This window comes from Rhodotorula toruloides, assembly GCF_000320785.1.
Source record: "Rhodotorula toruloides NP11 unplaced genomic scaffold Scaffold4, whole genome shotgun sequence".
In the NCBI taxonomy this organism is placed as follows: domain Eukaryota; kingdom Fungi; phylum Basidiomycota; class Microbotryomycetes; order Sporidiobolales; family Sporidiobolaceae; genus Rhodotorula; species Rhodotorula toruloides.
Window position 1 is genome coordinate 462,853 of NW_015622964.1, and position 26,389 is coordinate 489,241.

Here is a 26,389-nt window from a genome sequence, read left to right on the forward strand (position 1 = left end):
ACCAGCGAGAAAGCCGAGCCCAGAGACTGTGGAGGGTTACGCCGACGCCGGCGCCTGGTCCTCGATCTTCTTGAGCGGGACAGGCTCGGACAACTGAGCGGTCGGGACGCCGAGGTGGATGAGCCTGCACCCGATGCTTGATCAGTCTCGGGTGCGGGTGAAGGGAGGGAGGGAGAAGGGGACGCACTTGGAGAAAGCCTTGGAGAAGTCGGAGAAGAAGGCGTTCTCGTCCTTGGCGTACTTGTCGGTGTACTGACGGAATCCCTTGTCGGTCATGAGCGCCATGTCGGTGCGGAGCTGTTCGCCGTCCTCGTCAGCCGAGTCTTCCGAACAAGCGCGAGAGTGGAGACGCACCATCATGAGCGACTTGTCGGACTTGTTCTCGAACTGAGGAGGACCCTTCCACTTGCGCTCCTGCCATTTCTCGTCCTCGAGCAGGCGGTAGTACTCGTTCCTGCGGCGCGCAAGGCGTCAGTTCCCGTTCCCGATTCACAAGCAGCGTGGGAGCTCACGAGAAGGTAGTCGGCGCGTACTGTGAGCCCGAAGCGAGTCAGCAAGGAAGGCAGTCGAGGACGAAGAGGACCCGCACGCACCTGCCAAGGCCCATCGAATCCAGAGCGGTCAACATGGCACCTTCCGAGCGCGTGCGCGCCCGAGAGCGCGACAATCTCCTGGTCGTTGAAGCCCATGCGGTAGAAGATCTTGCGGACGTGGTCGGCGCCCTTGTCGCCGTCGGGGAGGCGGCCGTCGGGCGTGCAATTCTCGACGTTGCTGCAACAAGATCCGCGTCAGCCAATGCTGGGCAATGCAGCTAGGAAGCGCGACGCACCCGTCCTTGCGGCCTGCGCGCCAAGGGATGTAGGGGCCGCCCATCTCCTGGATGGCGCAGACACCGGCGAGGGTCTGCGCGCGCTGATGTTGTCAGTAACAGGCTCAGAGTGCCACACGGATCCTGCGGACGCACCCAGAGGTCGGAGTAGGTGATCTCGGGGAACTTCTTCTTGACGATCTCGAGCCGGTTGCGGGCGTGCTCAAGACCCGCGTTGGCGCCGTGGTTCGCCTCGGGCGCGAAACGCATCGTCGCGCCGTTCGATCCGCCGTTTCCAGACTCCTTGTCGTACGTGCCCGACGCGTGCCAGGCGAGACGAACGAGGACAGGTCCGTACGAGCCGTCGTCGTAGTTCTCGTCCTCGAGGATGTCGGCGATCGCGTTGTAGACCTTCTGGTAGTCGACCTGCTGCGGGCTCGCTGCGTCCTTGACGCTGCGGTTGTCTGACGAGTCGCGGGTGTAGAGGTACAGTCCGCCTCCGAGTGCGCCGGCACCGAGGAGACCGAAGAGGAGGCCGTTGTTGCTTCCGCCGTTGCCCTTGGGCGCCGACGATGCCTCGGACGCGAATGCGCGGCGTGCAGAAGCGCGGGCGAGCTGGGGAGCCGCACGGACGGCGAGGCGGGGGGTTGCGGTGCGGAGGACGGAGGCAAAGGCCATGGTTGCGCGGGTGGATCGGATCGGGGTGCAGAGGGTCTGTGTGGGTGTCTGTGTGAGTCTTGTGTGCTTCCGCCACTCGTTCCCGCTGCACGACGAGTGTGAAGGGGTGGTGTGGGGCGGGGGAGGCCGCGTTCGAGTTGGGAGAAGCGCAGGTAGGGAGACTGCGAGTGTGCGCACCTGTGAGAGTGTCAAGCGAGTGCTCTGAGTGGATAGAACAGCGAGTGCGAGTGCTCGAGCGGGTGCAAGGCGAAGGAGCGTGACCAAGGGCGAGCGTGCATTTGTCAAACCCGACAACCCGTCCACCGTGATTGGCCAGCGCAAGTACTCCGCCTTACTCGCTTTCCGTGCATTCTAGCCGTGTACGAGCCGAATGAAGGCGCTCATGTGTCGCAGGAGATCGAAGCGGAGCGAGAAAGCGCGCGACGCAGGTCGAGGAGGGGAGAGGAGGCGACTCGATCGAGGGAGAGCGGTTTGGCGGAGGGTCCTGCCGCTCTTGTTCGTGCTCGTAAGTGTCGCAGCAGAGCCCTGCAAGCACACGGGACGCTTCAAAGCTTCTCGTCCGGGAGGTGAGCGTCCCAAGTCGCTGCCAGAGACTAATCCTCCGTCCTTTGCACGCTGAATACGCCCTTTCTCGTCCCTTGTTCTGCCTCGTAGCCTGTACTGCAGCTCTGATATGCTGTTGTTGCCGCCAGCTCGGCCTGCGAAGCGGGTTGTAGCCGTCGAGAGCGAGAGCCTCCTCGTCCCGGCCATCGCTTCGCTCTCCTCGACACCGCTCAGTACGCCCGGCAGCGAGTTCTACCACTCGAAGCGCTCACAAAGGCACGCTCGTGTCGACGGCGCGACCAGCGGGAAGGAGTCGAAGCAGAAGGTGAGAAGCGAGAGAGGTAAGTGCGTTGTAATGAGACTGTTGTCGCGCATACAAAAGGGTTGTAATGACTCGCGTCCCGCTAAAGGCCCTCCCACGACGCTTGGGGGCTCGTTTACTGACTCACGGAGATGAAGAAGGTTCGCTCATGCACTAGCGAGCGCGAGAAGTCCGAGATCGACGTGGAAGATCGAGGTGAAAGGGCGGCGGAGCACGTTCTGAGCCAGGGTCGAACTCGTACCGCAACCGAGTCATCTCGCTTCTTCTGCGCCTCCCCTCAAGTAAGACCGATGCATCTCTCCTCACCACTTCAACTCGCTCTCGCTCCCTCGTCAGCGCTCGGGGGAGTTGAAGTCCTCCGTGAAGCTCACCCTCGCCTGACCGGGGGCTCTCACCGTCGTCGGCTGCGCTCGCTCGAGACGACGCCGCCGACTGGCCGCGTTACCACTTGTCGTCGCCGCACACAAAAGCACTTCTAATATGTACGTTCTCGTGTCTGATCGACTTTCTCTCAGCACCCCTACGGGGGTTGCATACAATAAACTTGTTCGTCGAGCCACATGCACGGATATCTTCCAGCGACTTCGGTCTTGACCTTCTTCACAAACCACAGGGAACGATACAGAGAAGATTAGCATGGCCCCTGCACAAGGATGACACATGCATGTCAGAAAGGTTGTCTCTATGGAGACCAATTTTTTGAACACCTCGCCGCCCCTCACCCGGTTGGTTCGTCCTCTCGAACCCCTACGATTTCTGGGGCACTCTGCGACTCGATAAGCTGCAAACGAGCGAGCGCGCGGCAGGAGACGAGGACCTCCCTCCCTCCCTCCCTCGACCTGCCGACAAGTCCCTCCGCAACTCCTCCTTGCTTGCGCCGTGCGTTCACTCTCGCACTCGGGCGTCAAGGAGCTGGCGAGGAAGTCAGCGAGGCACGACGGGCGACGAGGAGGAGACACTCCTCCCTCCCTCCCTCGACCTGCCGACAACTCTCTCCGCTCCTTCCGCGACTCCTCCCTGCTGGCGCTCTGCGTTCACGCTCGCACTTGGACGTCAATGAGCTGGCGAGGAGATCAGGCGAGGCTGGCAGCAACGAGGAGGAGATCCTCTCCCTGGCTCGACCGCCCGACCTTCGCCTCGACAACTCCCGCCTCCGCTCCTTCCGCTCCTTCCGCTCCTTCTCGCTGATTCCGCCTGCCATGGACGCACACATCCGAGCGGCAGGGAGCTTGCTAGGTAATCGGCAAGGCTAGCAGGGAGCGACGGGGTTGGGAGGAAACGCTCGCCTGCCTCTACAGCAACTGCCGCTTCGTCCTCCCTCCTTCCTCCCATCGTCCGCGTCAGCCCACTCGACAAGTTCGACGACGAATCTCGCGCTGGACAGAGACACCGCAATACAACGCCTTCTTCACCGTTTGTCGCATCTCTCGAGAGGTTGGCGCAGGCAGTACTCGATTGCGGTTGCTACGAGCTTGGGCCGAGCTCCCAGCTACTCTCTGGTGGTCTGTGCGTCTGCTCGAAGCGCAAAACGGAAACATTGCGGAGCTTTGCCGGACGACTGATGAGGATTCGAGGAGGAGGAGGAGGGGAGCGACACAACGCTTCGCACGGGCGCGCAGACCCGTTGAAGTCTCGCAGAGTGTCTCCACAGGCACCTCAACCCATCAACGCTTCCCTGCGCGAGGTGGCCTTTCGGTTCCACCTGCTCCACCTCTCTCCTTCCTCCCCTTCACTCGCTCGCGCACGCTCACCGCTAGAGCGTACGTCACACTGCTAGAATGGCTGCTCCCGCCGCTCCGAATGCTGCCAACCCTGCGCCCGCACCGTTCGAGCACAAGCTCGTCAAGTTCGACCTCGAGGGACACTTCCACTACACCTTCACTCTCGACCTCGAGCTCGACTTGACGGACCCGAAGCTGGACAAGAAGTTCAAGCTAGAAGGAGTGCCGCTCGCTGGGGAATGGACGTGCACGTGCAGGGTGGCGGGCGAAGACGTGGTCTTTGACGTGCTGCACGGCACTCTGCCTGTCGCTTTCTTCGGCAAACATGCGGAGATCGTGCTGAAGTTTCACTGGCGGGATGGATGCACTTCGAACTTAGTGGTCTTGTCGTGCTTCGAGGATGGGCCTATGCCGGCGGCGAATCCCCAACAGCCAGGGAAGGGCTACGGCGGGTTTCGCATCAAAGTGCAGCCTCACATCTTCAAGACGGCAGCTACGTCATCTTCTGGAAGCTTCGACGTCAAGACGCACCGTTCATACCGCCTTGCCATGGCGATCCACTCCCGCGGTCTTGAACCTACGCCAGAAGCAGGGATGCTGATCAAGCGGATGCCTGGTGCGCTGGCTTTCTCTGTTCTGCCTGCTGTATGCTTCGCTAATGCGCTACTCTCAGGACTTGACCTTGCTGCTACTCCGCACGACGTCCGACTCTTCTTCCCTAAGCTCGAGATTGAATTGTGGTCGGAGTCGTCCATTCTCAGCCGCTCCTCTTCCTACTTCAAGACGCTCTTCGCTTCTGGCTTTGACGAGAACAAGATGATTTGCTCGGGAGTGCACAGCTCAATCAGTTCAGCTGCGTCCCCCCACGTCGACGCGCACGCCTTCGAGGATTCGGACAGCGAGACAGACGAGCTCTTCATCAAGAAACATCCAATCCGACAGCAGTCTGGGGGAGTACGCCTCGCTCACAAGCAGGTCAATATCACGAGTACAGCCTTCACAACCTACCGAGCTGTCCTCGCCTACCTTCGAACCGGCTACATCGCCTTTGCGCCGCTCTCCTCGACTTTCCCTTTCGAACGGAGTGCTTTCGCGCCAAGTCGCATCTCGGAGGTCACTGCCGCCGTCTCTTCGAACCCTTCTCTTCCTTACCCCGCCTCGCCCAAGTCGACTTTCCGACTCGCTCACCTCCTCGAGCTCGACGACCTGCAGAAACTTTGCCTCGCCAACCTTGCAAAGCAGCTCACTGTCGACTGCGCGGCCGTCGAACTCTTCTCCGAGACTTCGGTCTGCTACGACGACTGGCGAAAGGTTGTACTCGACTTTGTCGCCGACAACTGCGACGCCGTCACAGCCTCGAGCGCATGGGCGGAGGTGACCGACAAGGTCAAGCGGGATGAGATCCGTGGCTCAGGCCCGATCATGCTCGAGTTGTTTGAGCGCAAGGTGCCGAAGACCGGTGCGTCGCCTCCGCTCCGGCTGGTGTTCGCTTACCGATCTGCTCTTGTATCTCTCAGCTCATTCCTGCATTGCGACGTAGGACTACGCTTTCTCATCGCGAATCCAGCTACTTGACTGCAATCGTTGCCTGTCTAACCCTACGCACCTTCTCGCTCGTCTGCGTGTGAGACTCGGCTCTGGCTCGCGGGCGAGCTTTGCGCGGGCGACTTCTTTCAATCGATCGCTCAACGAGGAGCAACATGAGGCGGGAAGACGGACGGGTGGCGGAGGAGCAGGCTGAAAGCCTCGCAAGAAAGAGGGAGAGCGTGTGGGCGGAGCAGCAAGTGTCTCGTCGAGGCGAACTCTCCGTCCGGTGTACATGCGCTACAAAATGGCGCAAGGAGCAGCATGCAGGAATATGGGGAAGTCCGAGGTTGGAGCGTGAGTGGGAGTAGCGTCAAAGGGAGGAGGCAGCTTGGGTTACTGCGACTTCACCCCTAGTCTTCGTCCTTGTCCTTGCACCTTTGGCACCTCCAAAAAGCAGCTGAGGCGCTACAGGCTCTAGCACGAGCAGAGCGAGACGAGTGAGCGTTGGGGCGCAGGCAGGAAGGTGAAAACAGCGTCCCTCTCCTGCGGCTACCGATTCGCCCCTCCTCACTGCTACAGAACTTGTAGTCATCTGATGAATGCTGATAACGGCGCGATCAACCTGAGAGACCAGATGAAGGGGAGGAGTGCGAAGGGGAAGGGAATGGGTGGTAATGGTCAACGCTGCCTCATTTGCAAGCGAGCGCATGTCTAAGCCTGTGGAAGTATCAGTCGAACAAGAGGAAGCCAGAAGGTGAGTGGATGTGACGCTAGTGAGGCGAGGCAGAGAGGCTCAATCGCAGGCGACGAAGCGGAGCGTCTCCTCTTGGTCGCCTGACGGGACGTCGTACGTCGTCATGTGAAAAGCGGAGCGAGCAAATACGCGCGTAGTCGAAAGACAGAAAGGAGCGCCAGCGGACTGGAGAGCCGGCGGGAGCGGCAGTCGTTGCCGCCAGCTTTGCCAGTCTCCGAGCAAGCCCTTGCCCTTCAAGTGCACACGCCAATGCAAGTGTCATGCGCAAATAAGCAACAATGAGTGCTCGCCAGGCGGAGGAGCCAGCGGGAAAAAGAAGTCGATGGTCAGGACGGCCAGCGTCTCCCACCTCCGTCAATGGTAGCCTCGCTGATTCCTTAGTGCACTCCCTGCCACTCAAGTGGGTGCATCCATGTGAAGGGCAATCAGCGAGGTGTCGCAGAAGGACCGAAGGCCGGAAGTCATCAAGGCGAAGGTACTCGGCCGTCTAGGGAGGAAGGCGTCTCCTCCTCGTCGCCTGTCGTGCCTCACCTGATCTCCTAGCAAGCTCCGTGACGTCCAAGTGCGAGAGTGAACGCGGAGCGCAAGCAGGGAGAAGTTGCGGCAGGAGCGACGTGAGTTGGAAGGAAGAGCGTGTCGTCCTCGTCGCCGTTCGCGTGCTTGCTCGTTTGCAGCTTATCGAGTCGCAGAGTGCCCCAGAAATCATAGGGGTTCGAGAGGACGAACCAACCGGGTGAGGGGCGCCGGGGTGCCAAAAAAATGAGCTTCCTTAGAAGCTAACCTTTCTGACATGCATGTGTCATCCTTGTGCAGGGGCCATGCTAATCTTCTCTGTATCGTTCCCTGTGGTTTGTGAAGAAGGTCAAGACCGAAGTCGCTGGAAGATATCCGTGCATGTGGCTCGACGAACAAGTTTATTGTATGCAACCCCCGTAGGGGTGCTGAGGTCGACGCAGCGAATCTGCTTATAAAGGCCTGGCTTTTTGGGGGGTTGACGACGACGAGTGGTAGCGCGGCGAGTCGGCGGCGTCGTCTCGAGCGAGCGCAGCCGACGACGGTGAGAGCGCCCGGTCAGGCGAGGGTGAAAGCGCTGGGTCATCCCGCCAGGGCGGTAACCGCTCGAGCTGCATCTTTGGAAGACGACGCGAAGCTGGAAAGGCTGAAGAGGCGGCGTTGCGGGAGATTCGAGGAGGAGAGGAGGGTGAAGGTGGTCCAGGTCGCTCCGTGCTAGTCGTCGAGGCGCTTTCAGAGCGTGTTGCCGCACAGGGAGGCGCATCCCCAACGCAGTATTGAGCCTTGGAAAAGCCTCAGCTCAGATGGCAGTCGGAGTCAGAGGTCGAGCGAGGATGGGCGGCCGTCGCTTCACGCGGCTGCGAGGGCTGCGCACTGCTACGAGAGTGAGTCACGAGGGTCTTTGGCGTGACAGGAGCTGTGTATGGACCTGCAAGCGTTCGGACAACGAAGCGAGTTGAGGAGCAAGACCCAGGCGTGCCAGACTTCGCTCGAAACGCAGCAGGGCGTGTAAAGCTCGGTACCTGCCTTTAGCTGTGAGCTGCTTCAGCTACCCAGCGCCTCGCAACAGGTCGGCGGGCTGCGTGCTGGCGCGATAAACTCCTCGGCGACTGGTGATCAAGAAGAGGATGGTCGAATGAGCGGCAGCCGGTGCACGGGATCAGCGCTAGGGCTCAATTGATCCGGCCTAGACCAGCAGCGCTGATTCCGCAGCTGTGCGAGGTATGCGAGCGTCGAGAGGGAGGAGAAGAGGTCAAGGGGAGGAACGCCGTCCCGCGAGAAGCTGCTCTGGTGGCTCGGACGGGGACAAGACGTTGCTTTGGGTAATCGCGATGCGTCCGACAAGAGCCGGGCGAGCGGAGGATTTCACGTTCCCTCGCCCAGATCCTTTGAATGTACATGGGCGGATTGATTACGACACAGACGATATGTACGACGTGCGCCACGCCTTGAGCTCCTCCTAGATCCTCTCCTTCCGCGCCTCCCTCGTCTCGCGCTCCTTAAGCAGGTCGGTCAGCCTCGACTCCCAGACGGGCACCTCGGCGAGCTTCTGCTCGAGCGACTGCTTCTCCTCCTGCAGTGCGAGACGCTCTTCCCAGTTGAGCGGACCGAAGGCGTAGTCGCCGCCGCCGAGGTACTGCAGGAGGGCAAGATCAGCGAGGAGAGGCGCTTGAAGGGCGAGAAGACGAACCTGGAGGATGTACTTGTGGTACTTCCACAGAGACGGGCGGTGTGAGACGGTGAGGAGGGTGATGCCGAGCTCTGCGCAGCGCAGGAAGTCGAAGTCAGCGCGCGGCGAGAGCGAACGAGAGGCGAAGCCGACTCACCAGTCGCCCGCTCGTAGAAAGTTTGCTCAATCTGCAGGGTCACGGCACTCGTGCACTCGTCGAGAATAGCGTACTGCGGGTGTGCAGGACGATCAGCTTGAAGCGAGCCGGAGGCTGTGAGTCGGCGCGCACCTTCGGGCAATGGTAGAACAACCGGGCCATCGCTAGCCTCTGCTTGTCGCCTCCCGACAACGCGTCCCTCCACTCGCGCTGCGTGTCCCATCCGCCTTCGCGCTCAACGATTGAGTCGAGCTCGAGCATCTTGAGGATGTCGAGGAGGTTGGCGTCGGTGATTCCGCCTGCGAACGCCAGGAAGTCAGCGGTGGACGCAACCGGAAGTCGGAGGCGCGAACGCACGCTCAAGCATCTGCGCGCGAGAATGCGGATAGATGATCTGGTCGCGAAGGGTGCCGAGCGAGAGGTACGGTCGCTGCGGGATGTAGGTGAACTCGGACGCGGGAGGCTTGGTGACGGTGCCGCCTGCGAGCGAGCATCGTCAGCGCGGGTTTAGGAACGAGGGAAACGAGGGCGACGCACCGTAGATGGGCCACAAGCCGCCGAGGATGCGGAACAACGACGACTTGCCCGTCCCGTTTCCACCGACGACGAGAAGGTGGTTCTGCGCGAGGAGATTGTGAGATCGCCCTCACAAAAAGCGGCACCCCACTCGCCCGCGCTTTCGCTAGGCAAGGATAGGCGATAGCTTGTGAAGCGCGACTCACGCCAGGCTTGACGTAGAAACTCAGGCTCTTGATCAAGACGTCGCCTGCATTCATCACTCGTCAGCTAGCGCTCCACCAAAGCGAATGAAAGGACGCACCGTTCGGCGTGACGATGGGGACCTTGTCGAAGATGATCTCGTCGTCAGAGTGGATGATCTTGCCGCGACCTTGCAGGACTGCGAGACGAGATGCGAGTCAGTCTGCGGATCCCCCCTTCAATTACCAAGCACCGCCGGCTCTGGCACGAGCGAGCGCAACTCACTCTTCGCGTTCTCCGCGACCTCCTCATCCTTCCCAACCGTCCGTCCCGCCGTGCTCCCGCCTCCCACAAGTTTCTTCTGGTACCGGCCAGCCTTGACGTCGTCCATCGTGTCGAGAAGTTCGGAGACGCGGGCGGTGTAGCCAGAAAGCTCGGAGAGGTCGCGGTAGGTCGACATGAGGCGCTGCGGGTGAGAGCTTGTGAGCGAGTGAAACAGCCTGAGGACACAAGAGAGGGACGTACGCCAAGAGCGTCGGATGCGGAGAGCAGCAGACGACGGTTGGTAACGAAGCCTGCGAGCGGGACCATCAGTGCTGCGTCGAGGGGAGCGAGAGAGACGGTACGCACCCTCTGTCCTGCTCCCAAAGTCGATCCCCCCGCCCGCTCCACCGCTCATGCCCAACAACCGCATCCCAAACACCGGCACCGCGCAAACACAAAGCCCCAAGCTGCCCCAGACCCACTTGACGATCGCCTCCTCGACAAGCGAGTACGCCATCCTCATCCTGAACACGCGGTTGACGTGGCGGATCAAGGCGTAGTAGGTGCGCTCGATAATGTTCTTTTCGGTCTCGGAACCGCGCAGGAGGGCGATCTCTTCGGCGTGTTCGAGCAGGCGTGTGTGAGAGAATCGGTATTCGCCTTCGAGACGCTGCTCTTCCGCGGCGTAGCGACCGAAGGGTGGGGTCGCCCACTTGACTGTGCGTGATAAAGCGAGTCAGTGTGGGCGTGAAAAGCGAGGGACGGAGCGGGACGAACGCAAGGCGGCGGAAGCCTGGACGATGATGGTGAGCGCGATGAGGCCTTCAGCACCGACATTGCGCGAGAGCTGCCAGTTGTACAGGATGACGTCGAGAATCGGCTTGGCGATGTTCGAGCTGCGGAAGACGCGTTCGCACAAAGCCGCCAGGTCAGCGCCCGCCCAACCTGCTCGACAACGCACACGCAAACGCACTAGATCTCTGCGAGCGACGTGCTGAACTTCTGAATGTCGACCACGATGAGCTGGTCTGCGTTCTTGATGCGGTCGTCGAGGTTGCCGAGTGCGTAAAAGGTCGTTCCGTCGAGGTAGTCTTCGTGGACTTTCTTTGTCAGGCGGGTGCGGTAGGCGATGGCTGTGACGAGCCGGGTGTCAGCGCGAGTTAGGACAGAGATGAGGGGGAGAATAGAACGCACCCAGCTTGCTCTGGAGGTAAGTGAGCATCGAGTTGGTATACGTCGCCGGCACAGCAACCGCCATCCACGTCACGATCCTAATCAAGAACTGTCGCGGCTGCGCGCGGACGAGGGCAGAGACGATCGAGCCGTCGAGCGAGGCGACGTAGAGGGAGAGGAGGGTTCGGAGGACGAGGAAGAAGGAGTGCAGGAGGAGGAGGGAGGCTTCTTTGGAGCGGAAGGAGGGGAGGACGATGCGGAGGAGGCGGGTCAGGCGCTGGAAGAAAAGGGCGTCGACCTGCGTGAGCCGTCGCCAGTAACGAAAAGCGAGTCCGGTCAGCCATTCCGACCTGCGGTTACTCGCGCAATGCAGCAGGATCATTACGCACCTCGACCCTCGGTCCTCTCCGCTTCCGTCGTCCACCCGCTCCTCCCCGTCCTACAGTCTCAACAGCCCCAGCCGCACTCTTCTGGGTTACGTCGCCCGGTCCGCCCGGTTTCCCCTGTGCGCCTTGCGTCTGCTGCGCGGCTTTTGCTTTGCGCTTGGAGGAGGGGCCGCCTGTCAGGCCGGCGTAGGTCTGCGAGCGCGAGAAAGGAGAGCATTAGCATGCGCTTCTCGAGGTACTGGGAATCCAGCCCAACCACCCGCCTCTCGGGGCGAGTGCTTTCACGATGCGACACCCTCAGAGCGACGAGATACCCTGGCGCGACTCACATTCTGGAGGACGTAGGCCGAGAAGGCGACCATCATGAGACTCGAGTACCTCCTCCTGTGCTGGATGTAGTGCGCCGCAAACGGCATCGCATACTCGTCCCTCAGCTTGCGACGCAGTGTGGACTGTGCAGGGGCCATCTTTGCGGCGAGAGAGGGGTGGAGAGTCGTGCGAGCGAGATGAGAGTGATGAGGGAGGTGGGGAGTGAAAGGGGAGATGGGGCGGTTGCTGGTGAGGCTGGGTGGGTTGTAGCAGTCCTTGAGAGTAGCCGATGCACAGTCGCAGCCTCCAGCGAGCTCCTCAGCGGTGAGCGAGCGTGTGAGGACGAGACGAAGCGGCGAAGTCCTGCGAGAACACCGGGTCGCTCACCCTGTCCGTGTACGCCGACCAACTCGACGGCAGTACATTGCAGTACTGCACCGATAAAGGACACTCGGAAAGGCTCACAGTCGAGGTCAAGTCGAGGGAGGAGTTTGACGGCAACCGCGGACTTTGCTCGACTCCGCCTGGCTATTTTCTGATAGTCCGTGTACTGGCAAGCTTACGTTACCGTGCTTACATCGTCTGTACGCAGCAGTTCGCGTGCGTGATGCGGCCGACTCGTCTCCGAGCGAGGTTTCCGACTTGACGTCGCTTCCTCCACTTTTCAACACCTCGCTCACCTGCTTGCACTGCTTCTTACAGCACCAGCTACACGCGCAGACAACCCAGCTACCCACCCAAACCACCGCGGACTCGAACGAGCGCGTTTCATCCACTCCTCGCTCTCCTCAACCGAACCCCCACAAACGCCTCACACCGCTTATCATGGCTCCGCACGGCTCAGGCTACGACTCTCCGAGACTCTCTGTCCCCATGCACGACTTGCACGAGCGAGCGCCGACGCCGCAGAGCATCACGCGCCGCCGACTCGACATCTCGCCCAAGAAGCATCGCAAGTGCGTACAGTCTGCTTCCTGTTCCATCGTGCGAAGCTGACTTGGTAGCTTTGTCGCAGGGCGTCCGCGCCCCTGCAAGTCGTCTTTGTCGGAGTCGCCGTTCGTGACCGCTCCGACCTCGACGACAAGGGGCCCGAGTATGCGGTCGCTGTCAGCGACGGTACCGGCATCGTTCAGGCGAGCACGCCTATGCAAGCGCTTCAAAAGGGACTAGGCAGCTGACGGACTCTCCCGCAGGCCGAGCACAATTTCCGCCCGAAGGGCGAGTCGTGCTCCGACGCTCTCGAGTACATCCTCGACCTCGCGAAGAAGTACTCAACGCAGCGCGGTCACAAGGTGCGTTGCGGACGCTTTTATCGGTCGCAGAGATCGCTGCTGACCGCCGGAAACACTCCTTCGCAGATCCAAATCCTCGCGCTCGCGCGCACCTGCACCGGCTTGAAAGAAGAATCGACTTTCACGCCCTCGCCCCTCCCGTCTTCCGGCAAACCCGACTTCCTAACCCGCGTCTGGCTCGAACTCGATGCGATCCCTTACCTCGGCTCGCACGATGCTGCAGAGGGTCAGTTTTCGCTTGATGCGCAGGCGACGGCTGCGGTTGAGGAGGCGTTGGGAAATTTGGTGCCCATGTCCAGCTCGACGGTCAAGATCTCGGTTAGCCCGTTGCGTCAGGTGCTCGGTGCGTGACATCTCCACCCTCCCAGCGACACACGTTGACTTCGCATCTCGCAGTCGACGCCGACTTCCGAGTCCACCTCTACTCCCTCCCCGTTCTCAAATCCATCACCTCCCCGGCGCTATGGAACACCTTCAGCGGCCTCGGCCAAGCGCTCGCAGCGCAAAAGACCAACGTCGCCTTCTTCTCGGCCACTCCGCGTGGCGGTGGTGTTGCGCTCATGGTGCGTGCGCTGATTGAGCGAGCCGAGTGTGGTGCTGATGCTTGTACGACGGCAGCGACACTCGCTCATGCGGATCTGGAACGCGGCGGGCTTGAATGTGAGGTGGTATGTCCCGGCGGGCGATGCGAGCGTCTTCAACATCACGTGCGTTCTCTTACTCTCTTCCCCTTTCCCTGCCCTCGCTCACACTCGTCGCTCACTCCGCAGCAAGCGCAAATTCCACGTACGCTCCTCCCTCCCTCCCTTTTCTGGGCGGACCTTCCTAATCCCCCTCTTCTTGCGCAGAACGTCCTCCAAGGCGTCGCAGACCCTGACGTCCTCCTCCACGACGACGACAAAGCGCTCTTCGAGGCCTGGACCTCGCATAACTTCAAGAGGTTTTGGGCTGGAGAGGACAGTCCGTTGAGGAGGTTGGATATTGCGGTGATTGATGATCCCCAACGTGCGTACTACACACGGCTTGTCGGGTCCGCCAGCCGAAGGGAAGAGGAGACTGACTACGTTGTGTTGCCGTGCGCACAGTCACCGCCTTGATCCCCATCATCCGCCGCGATTCGCCCCGCACCAAGATCGTCTTCCGCTCGCACATCCAGAGTGCGTCCCCCTTCCTTGTCCTTCTCCTCCTTCGTATCGCTGATGGGGAGCGAGCAGTTCGCGCCGACCTGATCGACAAGGGCGAGAAGCAGCAGAAGGCGACGTGGGACTACCTTTGGAGCTTTATCAAGCAGGCGGATTTGTTCGTTTCGGTGCGTACTTGCTCTTCCTCTCTTCGATGAGATGGTAGCTGATGAGGGCGGACGAACAGCACCCGGTCAAAGAGTTTGTTCCGAAGGTCGTGATGGACAACCTGCCCGTCGTCTACATGCCTCGTGCGTCCCTTCCGCATCATCTCTCACGCTCCGGTCTTGCCGGGTCGAGCTGAGCTGACATTCTCGTATCGGTGCGCGCGCAGCCTCAACCGACCCACTCGACGGCCTCAATAAGCCGATCGAGAAGAGCGTCCTGAACACTTACCGCCACACCTTTGACTCCGCCGTTCAGGTGCGCTGTAGACTCGTACATTCTACGAGCGAGCGAGCGCTGACGGTTTGGACTGAGTCGCGCAGTCGTCGGACGGACGGAAGGTCGACTGGAATCGTGGGTACATCATCCAGGTCGCTCGGTTCGACCCGTCGAAGGTGCGCAACCCTCTCCTCCTGCACCGCTTCAGCTCGATGCTTACGGGGCTGGCGGTACAGGGCATCCCGCACCTCGCTGAGGGCTACCGCCTTTTCCGCGAGCATGCTGAGAAGACGGGCGAATTCGAGCACCCTCCTCAGCTTATCATGGTGCGCGAGCGCTCCTTCAGCCTCTCAATACCGCGCTGAAACTAACTTGAGCGTTACTCCTAACAGACCGGCCACTCCTCCGTCGACGACCCGGACGGCACGCTCGTCCTCCACCAGCTGCACGAGCAAATCCAGGACAAGAAGTTCGATGGGATCCGGGAGGACATCTACGCCATCCGCGCTCCGCCTTCCGGTGCGTTTCTCTCGCCTCGCTCTGCTGTTCTCCCTCGACTGACGGAGACGCGCGTTCAGACCGCCTCCTCAACGCCATGTTGCGCGGCTCGGACGTTGTGTGCCAGGTCTCGACCCGTGAAGGGTACGAGATCAAAGTCACCGAGGCGGTTCACAAGGGAAAATGGGTCATCGCGACCAAGTGAGCTCTCCTCTCCATCTCGACTCGGGGAGGGCTCGCCGGCTGAATCGTTCATTGTGCAGGGCCGGAGGAATCCCGCTACAGGTTAGGAATGGCGTCGACGGCGAAATTGTCGAAACGGAGGACCCGCAGGGTGAGCAGACGCTGTCTCCTCCGAGCGGCACAAATGAGTCTGACCGCTTCACCGCGGCAGGTATCGCCAACGCGCTCATCAACTTCTACGCCAACGACAAATTGAAGAGCAGCCGGAGCGAGAAGACGGCCAACGACATTCACGATGTGCGAGGCGGACGGCAGTGCGTCCGACTTCTCGACCAGCCTCTTGGCCCACAGCCGCTGACGCGTGTCCCGCAGCTCCGACAAGGACGCTGGGCCTTCGGAGCGCGACCTCTCGGTTGGCAACGCGACGATGTGGCACCTGAACTGGGCGAAGCTGATCGGCTTGTCGGGGCACATCAAGCTGACGAAGGAACAAGAAGCGCTCTGCGACTGGCTCGACATCGCGCGCGATGGCCGGCAGTGCAGCGTCGAATCGATTCGGAACAAGCGCGTTTGGGAGGACGTGCTCGTGCCCGGCTTTGCGAAGGAGGACAAGAAGTAGAGCGACGATAATGCCGCTGCGGCGTGTTCTCGCGTGTGCATAGTTGAATATAATCCGTATCTATCAGCGTTTGAGATCGCTCCTCCCGCCTCATCGCGCACCCGCAAGACTGGGGGCGTTTCCGGCGTTGTACAGCTTGTGCTCGAGGTAACGGATTACGCCGTGTCGCGGGTCGTCTCCAGCAGCCTCCTGTTGCGACTTGTAGACCGTCGCCTTTGCTGTGCGAATGTTGAGCGCGAACGGTGAAGGCGAAAGTCCGGCCGCAGGTCGTCCAGGAGCCTTCTTGCCGTACTTCCACTCCTGCCGCACCTTCTCCTCCCACTCGTCCAGCTTCCACCACTTCGCCTCAGCCCGCATGATCGGACCGCCCAGCTCGAGGCGTAACCTGGCTGGCAAGTGTTGCGGATCTTGCTCGAGGATTGAGGGATGCAGGAACTGGTTCGTCGACGGGAGAGGCGGAGAAGTCGGCGTGGGAAAGGGACGGTCGTGAGGAGGTGCGACGTGTAGGGGAGCTGTCAGACGAAAAAAAAACGTCAGCACATGGTCTCGTCGAGAATGTGAAGCGACGTACTGTAAGGCGCAAGAGTGCCCCAAGGCGCAGCTGCCGAACCATCCGTTGCGTCCCGGAGGAGAAGGTCGCGGTCGTGCGCGACGTGCTCCTGAACCTGTGAGACGAGCCAGTGCAGCGAAAGGAGCGCAAGGTCGTGCTTGGAGTACCCGCCTCCGACGTCTGCGGACGAGTCAGGTGTGAGCCTCGAGGAAAAGAAGCACACGAGAAAGTGTACGCACCCGTATGGGACCCAGCGAACCACACCTGCCGCAAAACTTGCCCAGCCCTCTTCCCGTCCTTTCCCTGAACCAGGATGGCGGGCGCGTACGCTTGTCTGTGCTCGTGTAGCGAGAGAGCCTGGAAGACGTGTGAGACCACGTCTGGACCCTCTAGCTGTTCGTTGTGCGTCGAGAAAGGCGAGAGGTGGAGCTGGGCGCCTGCTTTCGAGGTGGAGTGAAAGTGGTAGAGCGGGACCTGCGGCCGAATGGTCAGCTAAAGCCGCCGGGACTCGAGCGAAACCGAACGCACCGTGTCAAAGAGCCCTAGCACAGTAATATAGGCCTTGCTCTTCATCTGCAGCAGCTGCTCCTGCCGGAAAGCGCCAATCTTGGCCATTTCCTCAGCAAGTGCACTCGCCGCTCTCCGCCCGCGCTTAGTCGCTGGATCTCGATGGCGGCATAATAGGTCGAAGAGAAGCGGGAACGATGCAAGGGTGGATTTCGGGTCGAGGATGCCAATCAGCGAGATGAGGGTTGTCAAGAGGCGGCAGACGTAGGCGCCGCGCGAAAAGCCAAAGAGGAGTATCTGCAGAAGGCGTGTGAGCGTCGTAAAGTCATTCCGGATTGTCGAAGGACTCGCCTCGTCTCCCACAGCCCAATTCTGAGCGATAAAATAGTACGCCTGGCGAACTTCGGTGAGCAGGCCATCTCCGAAGGCGCCCTGACATACACACGCGGTCAACAAGGAACCTGATGTGCTGAAAGACTCGACGCACCTGCCAAGCCGCCTCAAAGATCTGCTCGCCCGTTCCAAGTCCCGGAAAGTACATCTTGATCTGCTCTACCGCTTCATGCTGGCGGGTGTCTGTCCGCTCAATAGCGTTACAGACCCTGCCGATGTTGGTGAGCATTATTTCGTTTGTTTGGAAGAGAGCAGATTCCCAGCTGTTAGGTGAGGGAGTCAGCTGGCGGCGGGAGAGAGAGAGAGACCAGAGAGAGTGGAGGAGGAGCACGCACGTTCCGTCGCAGCAGATCACGATACGACGCATCTTCGAAGGTAGCGACAGCGATGACACTCAAGCGTGAGGCGCAGGAAGGAATGGAGGAAGGGAGCGACGAGCGAAGAAGCGAGGTCCGGAGACACCGCGGAGGGCCGCGAGGGTGAGGCGAGCAATCCAGCACGCGTACAGGCATAGTAGCAGATTCGGCAGCAGCCCAGCGTGCGAATAGCGCCAGCCAGTGCCTTCGAGTGACAGGTCGAGGACGAAGAGAGGTCGCCCTCGTTCTCTCGCGTCGCCAACTGCCACCCGCTGGCAAGGATGGCCGACGCGCAGACTAGCAGCTCGTTTGCGAGTGCACTGACAGCATGGAAGGGTGCGCTTGCCCTCTTTGTCGCTTGCAGACACGCTCACAGCTGATCCCGCCCCACACCTCGCGACAGACATCAAGCTGCACGACCTCCAGCGCACAATGGACGCGCAGGGGTTGGAGATCGTCGAGGGACAGAAGGACAGCTTGGTTGGGCGGAAGAAGCTCGCGGAACAGACGAGGGGTGCGTCAGTCTCCTCGACTGCCGTGTCCCGACTGATGAGGCGAATGAAGGCGCCTTGGGCTGTCGGTCCGGGCTCTTGAAGGCGAAACTGACCGAGTGACCTTCTACTGTCGTTGAGCAGAGTTCAAGAAGGTCCCGGACGAGGAGAAGGGTCCAGTCTTCAAGACGCTCCTCAAGGGTGCGCTCGCATTTCCTCCTCTTGCAACAGTCTCTCGCTGACTCGGCCGCCTTCTCTTCACAGCCTATCAGACCGAGATCGACAACCTGACGCGGCGGTCAAAGGTGGCGGAGAATGCGTTTCTGAGTGTCTACAAGCTGTTGGCGGAGGCGCCAGATCCGTTTCCTCTGCTCGATGCGGCTGTGGTGCGCCCTGCTGTCGTCTTTGTCCCCGTCAGCCGTCATATTGATCGCTCTCAACAGGACCAAACGGCTCGCGCGTCTGAGGCCAAGGTACTGGAGATGGAACTTGCGCGCTCGAAAGACGAGATCGCGTCTCTCAAGCAGCAGCTCGTCGAGTCGCAGTCGGTCGAGAAGGAGAAGAAGAAGTTGGCGGACAAGGTTGAGCGGCTTGAGGCGAAGGTACGTTTCACCTGGCGCGTTTGTGATCGACCACCCAGGCTGACCGTCCTTGACGGCGCAGATGGAAGACATGATCCACGACCGGGTCTCGTCGAAGGAGGCAGAGCTACATGCGACGTACGACGAGCGATTGCGAAACTACGAGGAACGGTGCGTCCAGCCGAGAACCCTTTACGCTTTGAAGCTACTGACTGAACTCGCCCGGCAGCGAGAAGGACCTGCAGCGCCAGGTCACGGTTGCCCGTTCGCAGCTTCGTGAGTTGCGAACGACAGCCGACACCAACCAAGCGCGTCTGTTCGACCACTCGCAGCGACAAGGTGTGCTCGCTCCATTATTCCCTCTGGCTTCGGCTGACTTAATGCCCGCCACAGACCAGGAGACCGTCGCTCGACTTGCGGAAGCCGACCTCGTCGCGCAAGACCTTGAGCGCGCGAATGCCCGTGTTGCGGAAGTTGAGCGGAGGAACGAGAAGCTGCGTGCGGAGATCGAGGCGGTGCGAAGCGGGACTGAGACGGCCAGTCGGTTAGTTGCGACCGCAATTCGCCCTTCTTGACGCTGCTGCTGACAATCCTCTGCGACAGCGTCGGTGTTCTGGAAGCGCAAGTCTCGGACCTCCAGACCGAAGCGACCCGCCTCATCCGCTCGCTCGACTCGCAGAAGGAGGCTTTCGAATCCGAGCGGTCTGATCTGCAGAAGAAGGTCGGGCAGCTCGAGAAGGATCAGGCGGCTAAGGCGCAGGAGATTGAGACGCTCGGCGAGAAGGTGAAGCAGTTTGCGGACTACGACGAGATCAAGCGCGAGCTCGAGATCATGAAGGTGCGCTCCGTTTCGCTCGACCAAGAGCGATGCACGGCTGACAGTCCTTGCGCAGTACGTCGAGTTCGCCGGCATGGACCTCGATGACGTTCCGGGCGAGTCGGGAGACTCCGTCGCCGACCTTGTTCGACTTCCCGACCCGAACGCCGACAAAGCGAACCAGCACCGCGGAAAGCCCCTCGAGAACCTTCTCATGGCGAAGAACCGCAAGCTTCAGGACGAGGTCACGTCGCTCCGAGTCGCGCACGACGAGCTCGTTTCGGCGCACGAGGGGATGCTCGGCGAGTTCGAGCAGCTGCAGGCGCGTTGCGAGGAGCAGAAACAGCTCGTGGACAGGCTGGAGAACGATCTCGTCAGGATCAACGAGTCGCGGGCGGGAGGCGGGGCGGCGGGACAGGGAGGGCCAGACGCGCATGCGAGGGAGGATCCGTTGGCGGGACTGCAGCTTGGCAAGAAGGCGAGTCTGCTAGTTCCCTCGCCCCTTCAGTGCTGACGATCTTCGCTTGACAGGCGCAGGACGCCCCGCCAGTGCAGCCTCATCCGTTCCAGAGCTCGGCGGAGACATCCATCTTGCCTATCATCACCTCGCAACGAGACCGCTTCCGTCAACGGAATGGCGAGCTCGAGGAGGTGAGTTGTGACTTGAGCTCGATTGAGCACACATACTCACCAGCTTTCCTCACGCAGGAGCTGCGACGGCAATTCAACACGATCACCGAGCTTCGAGGCGAGATCAAGACGCTCCAGACCGACAACCTCAAGCTGTACGAGAAGGTGCGGTACCTTCAGTCGTACCGCGACGAGGGCATGGCAGCGCGTCAGCAGGCCGGCTTCTCGAACGTCGTGCGTGGGGACGAGGAGCTGGGCAAATACCACAACAAGTACGAGGAGAGCATGAACCCGTTCGAGGCGTTCAAGGGACGAGTGAGTGCGATCTCGCTCTCGAGTGCTCTCTCGTGCTGACCAGCTCTCGCCGCAGGAACGAGGCCGCGCGATCCACGGTCTCAACCCGCTCGAAAAGGTCCTCCTCTCGCTCTCGACCGTCGTCCTCTCGAACCGCATCACCCGCAACCTCTTTGTTCTCTACGCCTTCGGGCTGCATTTCTTCGTCCTCTCGACGCTGTATCACTACACGCAGTCGGCCGACAAGGCGTTGCCGGTCGTTCAGCCGCCGATCTAGCGGCGCGGGCGGGTCTCGGCGTGTCTCGCTGCCGTGCATTGTGCAATACGTACATTGTCGCATCTTGCTCAGTGCCGGCAGAGCGGCCCCTCGGTTTGAGCTGATGAGGAGGAGCGGGAGGAGTAGCACTCCTGGATCAGCTTGGCCAGGTTTCAGGGGAGTCAGCCAGTACCGTGAGAGCCTAGAGAGCGCCCTGCAAGCCCTTCAGCTCCCGAAGCAGCTGTTAGTCATGAACGAACCGTCCCTCTCCTCCTCGACTTTCCACCACCCGCTCGCGTTCCGCTCTCACGCTCTCTAGCCGCTCAGCTACCCCGTCTACCGCCTTTTCTCCATCTCACACACACACCATGGGCGGCAACGTCCCTCGCAAGCTCAACGCCGTCAAGCAGGCGCTCGAGAACCTCCGTACTGGTCCCTCCGCACGACCGCTCCCCAAGATCGTTGACATGCTGTCCGTGCGGGCGAACCACGTCAAGCACAACGCAGGAGCACGGTGCGCACACTCACTGCCTTCCAACGGGTCAAGCGAGCTGACACCCCTCTCTTCGGGCGATTCTCATCAGGCATTGGGTCAAGCAGGCCCTGCCCTCGCTGCGGTATGCGAACCCCGACGTACGGTTCGCGATGGAGGATATTCCGAAGGTCACGCAGAAGGAAGAGGCAGAGATGGCGCCGGACGCACCACGACCTTGGAAGCAGGAACCGGGTCTGACAGTCACTTTCCGTGCGTCCTCTGCTCCCTTACACTGTTTCTCTGATGCGCGAGCTCATGCAGAGTGTTGTACGCGGTGCAGACGAAAACACCGGGCTCAAACCCGTCTTCTACCCCCTCCCCTCCCAACGAGCCGACAAGCTCATCGCGCGGTTCTGGACGACCTTTGGCTCAGAAGAGGCGTTGCGGGCTTTCGCGCAGGGCAAGGCGAGCGTGAGCGACACGCAGAAGATCCAGGGGGCGAGGGTGCAGCCGGAGGATGTCGAGGCGGAACAGCAGGAACCGGCGGCGGATGTGGCGGCTGGGGCGGAGGCGAAGGAGGCGGCGTAGATGCGGCATGGGATCGACGGGAGACTCGCAACTCGCATGTACTCTCAAAGGATGCGGCGAGGAGAGGTGCGGAGTGAATGAACGAGTTGCGAGGAGAGAGAGGTATCCAACTGCGGGAAAATTGCGAGCGCTCGTAACGAGGTGAGCGAGCGAAGAGGAACAAGTGCTGGTGCGATAAAGACGAGAAGACGGAGCCTCTAGAGTGTCTACTCGGGCGCGCGAGAGAAAGTCTACACACAACGAGGATTGGAAACGGAAGTATGCTGGGGAGCACGCCGGCTCGACCGGCGACCCTGCGATCACGCCAGCGAGGCGAAACTCCTATTCGGAGTCGCGTACCGTGATGGAGAGCCGTAGCGGGGCCGGTCGTCCGCCTCTTCATCCTCGTCCCCGTCCCGCGAGGCAAACACCGTCGTCCCCTCCTCCTCCGCCGCTTCAGGTACCGCCTCGTACCCGACCGGTCTGTTAACCGGCACGCGTCCCACACTTCCCCCGCTCGAGCTCCTGCTCAATGCAAGCGCTCCCTCCTTCCCTTCCTCCCCCTCGCCTCCAAGACGCCTCAACATCCTCTCGCCATACTCATCCCAATTCTCCCCGTCCCTCCGCGCGTAGAACAGCCGCTCGTAGCCGTTTGTGAGGCCGAGGGAGTAGTGTCTTCGGTCGAGAGCGCGGAGGCGAGTGCGCTCGAAGAGGGTGAAGGAGAGGAGGGAGTAGAAGGTCCCGCAGAGGAGGTCGATCGCGAAGTGGTGGTGGAGGTATTGCGTTGACTGCGACGAGACGTGCGATGGTCAGTCGCAACGCATTCTGCAAGTAGGCCGAACACCACAAGCTAGAGGTCCTCGAGCCATCGAGGAGAGAGCGCTCGAACTCACCCAAAACATCCAAAAGCAATAAACAAGCATAAAGCTCAACCCTCTATAGCCCCTGGAGTATCGTGTGACGAACAAGCCGCAGCAGATGGACGTCGCGGCGTGGAGGGAGGGGATGGCGCCGAATACGACGGGGCCGTGGCCGAAGGCTTTGGTGTAGATGTGGGCTGCGACGACGAGGCGTCAGTACACGGTTGCACGGATAAGCGAAAACGGAGGAGGAGGAAAAGGGAGGGGAGGAGCGAGGGAGGAAAGGGAGGGACGTACTGCCGAGGATGCTGTCTACCCGGATCAGGCCAGCTGGGTTACCGGGGTAGGAGTAGTCGGGTTGTGCGGCATCGATGCCGTAGACGTCGTAGCTGTTGAGCGGGAAGGTACGGAGGGGAGGAGAGGAGGGAGTCAGTCTGCTCTTCGCGGAACCAAGACCTCGACGTCTCCACCAGCAAGGAGTGACGTCAAGAACGTCTCCGAAGAGCAAACGGACTCACAACCACGGCGCCGCGTTCGGGAAAACCAAATGAGTCGCCAACCCCGCCAAGTTCTGCGCTCCCAGCGTCCATCCAAACGCGCACGCGGCACCTTGCGACCCGAAGCCCCAGATCCACCAGCCAGCGATGATGGGCGAGGCGAAGTGGAGGGCGCCGTAGGAGCCGAAGGCGAGGAGGTCGAGGTGGTTGCTCTGCGGGCGAGAGGGAGGGGGTCAGCAAGGCGGCGCTTTCGACGATGTTTGTTCGCCTCGTTGCGAGTGAAAAGGACGTGGAACGCACCACTTCTGCCTCGCCCAGCTTGGCCGACAGCCACAACAGCGTCGGGAACGCCAAGATGCTCGCCGCGTACGCCCTCCCCCTCCCGCGCTCCTCGCCCTTCTTGTCCCCATCGCCTGCGCACCCACACCCAACGCAGTCAGTTCCGTCGCAGTTCGAAAGGGAATGCCAAGCCTCTGGAAGCGTATTCGGCTCGCGAGACTCACTCCAATAATAGACGACGCGGGCGAGCGGCAGGAGCGAGAGGGTGACGAGGAGGATTCCTGCTGGCGCGAGGAGGAGACGGTTCAGGCGTGGCAGGAGGTCGATGTGTATCTGTGCCAGGAAGCTTAAGAGTCAGCCCCCTTGGCAGAGGGAAGCGAGGTCGGGATCGTCCCCTCGATCTAATCTCGCGACGCACGGGCGGACGGATGTCGCTGGGGATGTGCTTCGCCTGCTTGAACAGAAACGTCCACAGGAACGGAGGAAATGCTCCGACTGTTGTATCCCGTCCCATCCGAACAGCCCTCGTCAGCTGTGCCCGCTCACACGACCATGACGCCGCGTCTGTCGAGGCGAGGGTCGGTTCCTCTGCGGCGCGAGGGAGAGACGGACGCACCGAGAACAGTCCACAACCTGTATGGCACCGATGCGCCATTCAGCAGCACCCACCGACAGTGCAGCAGCACCGCACCCACCGTCGCGAGGAGGGTGCCAAGACGCAGGCGACGCAGACCGGCTGCCATGCGCGCCTCGCTCGTCCTTTCCCTGTGGCCGGTCAGGCGTGCGTGTGTAAAGAACGAGTGTGTAGGAGTGTGTTGCGCTGCTCAGGCGGGTCGTCGAGGGTTGGAGCGAGCTGCTTCGGAGGTTTGGTCGGTCGAGGAGGCGGAGGGGGACTCGGACAGCGCTGGCCGTGTGCGATAACTTGGTGGGCTCGCTGGACAGTCTCAGCAGGTAGCCAGCACCCTCGCACGAGCTGGAACGGACACAAGGAAGCTCGAGACGGAGCGAGCTGGCTTCGGATGCTCGTGCGGAGAGGGACGCGTTGCTGCGCTCGGCCTTGCTCCCCGCCAACCCGTTGCTATCGGCCGGGGACATCTCAAGCTTTTCTTCACTCCTTCTCGAACGAGGAGAGCAACGACGAGCGCGAACAGGCGAGCGAGGAAAGCGCCGAGACAAGCGAGCAGCGTCCGAGACTTGGGAAGCGACGCTTGGCGGACGACGACGACGACGGCTCGCTCAGGAAAGGTGTTCGACAATGCCTCGTTGCAAGATGCAGCACAGACACTCGAGTACTAGGCTGTGTCGTCGGGGAAGTCGTCAGCGAATGGCGTGACGAGGGCCAGGGCGAGAGAGAAGCGGGACGCACAAGCCTTGACCGGCTTGCGCTTGAACGACTCCAGCATGATCGGCGCCGCACCAGCTACCTCGTCCCTCTCGACTTTTCCCTCCATCTCCACCCACGCGCTCGAAGCAGTCACCGCATCGCAGTTGTCGACCACAAAGTCGAGCACGACTTGGCGCCAGGCGTCGTAGCAGACCGAAGTATCGCTGAAGAGCTCGAAGGGCGCGCAGTCGATGGTAAGCTGCTTTGAGAAGTTCGCGAGGCAGAGGTGCTGAAGCTCGTCGAGCTCGAGGAGGTGAGCGAGTCGGAAAGTCGACTTGGGCGAGACAGGGTAGGGGAGCGAAGGGTCGGAAGAGACGGCGGCTTCGATGCGAGAGGCGCGGGTAGGCTTCTCTGCGTCTGCCTCTGCGAAGAATGTAGAGGAAAGCGGCGCAAAGGCGATGTAACCAGTTCGGAGGTAGGCGAGGACGGCGCGATAGGTCGTGAAGGCGGTCTTGGTGATCTGAATCTCCTTGTACGGGAGCTGCAGCTCGTCGCGCTCGTGCTGCGAAGGCGGATGCGCCTCAAAGTAGGGCTGGTCTGTCTCCTCGTCCGAGTCGTCAAAGTCCTGCGCACCGGCATCGGCGGCGGCCGCTGTCGCTGAACCAAGACGAGTCTTGGGGCGCTTCGAAGGCACAGAGACGGCTTCGGCAAAGGCAGACGAGAGAAGAGTCTTGAAGTACGGAGAAGAGCGCGACAAGAAACTTGAGTCGGCCCACAAGTCCGCTTCGTGCTGAGGGAAAAAGAGGCGAACGTTTTGAGGCGTGGCGGCGAGGTCAAGCGCTGCAAGTCGGAAGTGTCAACACACTTATCCAACTGACCGCGACAAGTCAGCTCACCCGGCATTCGCCTGATCAGCACTTCCGCCTCGGAAGTAGGTTGACTGCCCAGCGTTTCCATCTCGAATACAACGCGATATGAGCGGTGGCGTCCAAGGTTGTACTCGCCGTTGGATCGCTTGGCCGTAGCCTCCAAATCAGAACGCGAAACAGTCATCTTGAAGCCCGTGAAAGCTTTTCCCGTGTTATCCGGATTGGCTTCGGGTTGGGGACGCGGTGCTTGCCACCAAGACGCAGCCTCGAGCAGCCTGCAGGCGCTGCCGTGCACTCGGAATAGTCTTAGCCTGCATCTCGTCCGCGAACCGAAGATACCGTCTGGCAAGTCACCATGTCGAACAGAGATGCACACGTCTTCTCCGTCTCCCTGCACGCGCAGGTCCAGTGTCCAGCGAGAGGCACTCCCTCCAACTCGAACTTCTTGTCCAGCTCGGTATCCGTCAAGTCGAGCTCGAGGTCGAGAGTGAAGGTGTAGTGGAAGTGTCCCTCGAGGTCGAACTTGACGAGCTTGTGCTCGAAGGGCGTGGGCGCAGGGCTAGGAGCATTCTGAGCAGCGGTAGCAGCCATTCTAGCAGCGCAGCAAGGGCTCTAGCGGTGAGCGTGCGCGAGCGAGTGAGGGGGAGAAGGGAGAGGCGCGAGCAGGTGGAAGCGGGAGGCCACCTCGCGAAGGGCCAGACTGACGAGCTGGAGTGGGTCAGAAGAAGGCTGACAGACGCTTATGAGCCTTGCACAGTCGCGCGAAGCCGTGTGTCGCCGACCCTCTCCTCCTCGAATCCTCATCAGCGACTTGCGAGCGCGAGTCTAGCCGTGCGTCAACGAGACGAAACAGCATGCCAAGCGCAGAACAAGACTGACCCCATGTGTCAAAGTGCGATCTCGAGCGTGATGAGCGGAGAAGAAGCCTGGGTCAAGCGGTCAAGTCCGGACTCTGCTCAGCGC

At 61.1% G+C, this 26,389-nt stretch overlaps 9 protein-coding genes across 9 annotated transcripts; 4 read left to right on the top strand and 5 right to left on the bottom strand.

Moving 5' to 3' along the window:
- Positions 1-36: 36 nt before the first annotated feature.
- RHTO_06193 (cytochrome-c peroxidase) lies at positions 37-1,486 on the bottom strand (the record flags this gene model as incomplete). Its single annotated transcript, XM_016419854.1, has 7 exons — positions 37-124; positions 188-297; positions 355-454; positions 513-532; positions 594-771; positions 830-903; positions 965-1,486. 7 exons carry the CDS (start codon positions 1,484-1,486, stop codon positions 37-39), a joined length of 1,092 nt encoding a protein of 363 aa, XP_016275308.1.
- A 2,643-nt stretch (positions 1,487-4,129) lies between these two features.
- On the top strand, positions 4,130-5,612 carry RHTO_06194 (BTB/POZ-like domain containing protein; the record flags this gene model as incomplete). Its single annotated transcript, XM_016419855.1, has 3 exons — positions 4,130-4,688; positions 4,746-5,531; positions 5,590-5,612. 3 exons carry the CDS (start codon positions 4,130-4,132, stop codon positions 5,610-5,612), a joined length of 1,368 nt encoding a protein of 455 aa, XP_016275309.1.
- Positions 5,613-8,325: 2,713 nt separating this feature from the next.
- On the bottom strand, positions 8,326-11,681 carry RHTO_06195 (ABC fatty acid transporter; the record flags this gene model as incomplete). The annotated part of the gene is made up of 16 exons (XM_016419856.1): positions 8,326-8,502; positions 8,557-8,627; positions 8,693-8,765; positions 8,825-8,991; positions 9,050-9,172; positions 9,230-9,311; positions 9,415-9,458; positions 9,513-9,590; positions 9,677-9,857; positions 9,917-9,966; positions 10,022-10,372; positions 10,433-10,551; positions 10,629-10,788; positions 10,850-11,126; positions 11,218-11,406; positions 11,544-11,681. 16 exons carry the CDS (start codon positions 11,679-11,681, stop codon positions 8,326-8,328), a joined length of 2,280 nt encoding a protein of 759 aa, XP_016275310.1.
- A 667-nt stretch (positions 11,682-12,348) lies between these two features.
- RHTO_06196 (trehalose synthase, glycosyltransferase family 4 protein) lies at positions 12,349-15,680 on the top strand (the record flags this gene model as incomplete). The annotated part of the gene is made up of 19 exons (XM_016419857.1): positions 12,349-12,479; positions 12,539-12,650; positions 12,717-12,815; positions 12,882-13,158; positions 13,212-13,378; positions 13,434-13,522; positions 13,586-13,601; positions 13,664-13,820; positions 13,901-13,972; positions 14,030-14,124; positions 14,184-14,247; positions 14,331-14,419; positions 14,485-14,556; positions 14,617-14,706; positions 14,773-14,899; positions 14,959-15,079; positions 15,142-15,212; positions 15,273-15,375; positions 15,434-15,680. The coding sequence occupies 19 exons, from the start codon at positions 12,349-12,351 to the stop codon at positions 15,678-15,680; spliced, it is 2,199 nt and encodes a 732-aa protein (XP_016275311.1).
- Positions 15,681-15,770: 90 nt separating this feature from the next.
- RHTO_06197 (protein of unknown function DUF2235) lies at positions 15,771-17,497 on the bottom strand (the record flags this gene model as incomplete). Its single annotated transcript, XM_016419858.1, has 6 exons — positions 15,771-16,192; positions 16,252-16,410; positions 16,470-16,704; positions 16,759-17,169; positions 17,225-17,393; positions 17,466-17,497. The coding sequence occupies 6 exons, from the start codon at positions 17,495-17,497 to the stop codon at positions 15,771-15,773; spliced, it is 1,428 nt and encodes a 475-aa protein (XP_016275312.1).
- Positions 17,498-17,767: 270 nt separating this feature from the next.
- On the top strand, positions 17,768-20,576 carry RHTO_06198 (Golgi membrane protein; the record flags this gene model as incomplete). The annotated part of the gene is made up of 13 exons (XM_016419859.1): positions 17,768-17,822; positions 17,890-18,000; positions 18,122-18,178; positions 18,242-18,363; positions 18,421-18,579; positions 18,641-18,729; positions 18,788-18,897; positions 18,952-19,102; positions 19,162-19,396; positions 19,452-19,865; positions 19,907-20,026; positions 20,084-20,320; positions 20,376-20,576. 13 exons carry the CDS (start codon positions 17,768-17,770, stop codon positions 20,574-20,576), a joined length of 2,061 nt encoding a protein of 686 aa, XP_016275313.1.
- Positions 20,577-20,923: 347 nt separating this feature from the next.
- On the top strand, positions 20,924-21,618 carry RHTO_06199 (uncharacterized protein; the record flags this gene model as incomplete). The annotated part of the gene is made up of 3 exons (XM_016419860.1): positions 20,924-21,069; positions 21,140-21,300; positions 21,371-21,618. 3 exons carry the CDS (start codon positions 20,924-20,926, stop codon positions 21,616-21,618), a joined length of 555 nt encoding a protein of 184 aa, XP_016275314.1.
- A 299-nt stretch (positions 21,619-21,917) lies between these two features.
- RHTO_06200 (phosphatidic acid phosphatase type 2/haloperoxidase) lies at positions 21,918-23,976 on the bottom strand (the record flags this gene model as incomplete). The annotated part of the gene is made up of 8 exons (XM_016419861.1): positions 21,918-22,385; positions 22,491-22,654; positions 22,755-22,846; positions 22,976-23,166; positions 23,255-23,367; positions 23,458-23,566; positions 23,652-23,728; positions 23,850-23,976. The coding sequence occupies 8 exons, from the start codon at positions 23,974-23,976 to the stop codon at positions 21,918-21,920; spliced, it is 1,341 nt and encodes a 446-aa protein (XP_016275315.1).
- A 549-nt stretch (positions 23,977-24,525) lies between these two features.
- Positions 24,526-26,017, bottom strand: RHTO_06201 (uncharacterized protein; the record flags this gene model as incomplete). Its single annotated transcript, XM_016419862.1, has 3 exons — positions 24,526-25,397; positions 25,454-25,701; positions 25,803-26,017. 3 exons carry the CDS (start codon positions 26,015-26,017, stop codon positions 24,526-24,528), a joined length of 1,335 nt encoding a protein of 444 aa, XP_016275316.1.
- Positions 26,018-26,389: the final 372 nt, after the last annotated feature.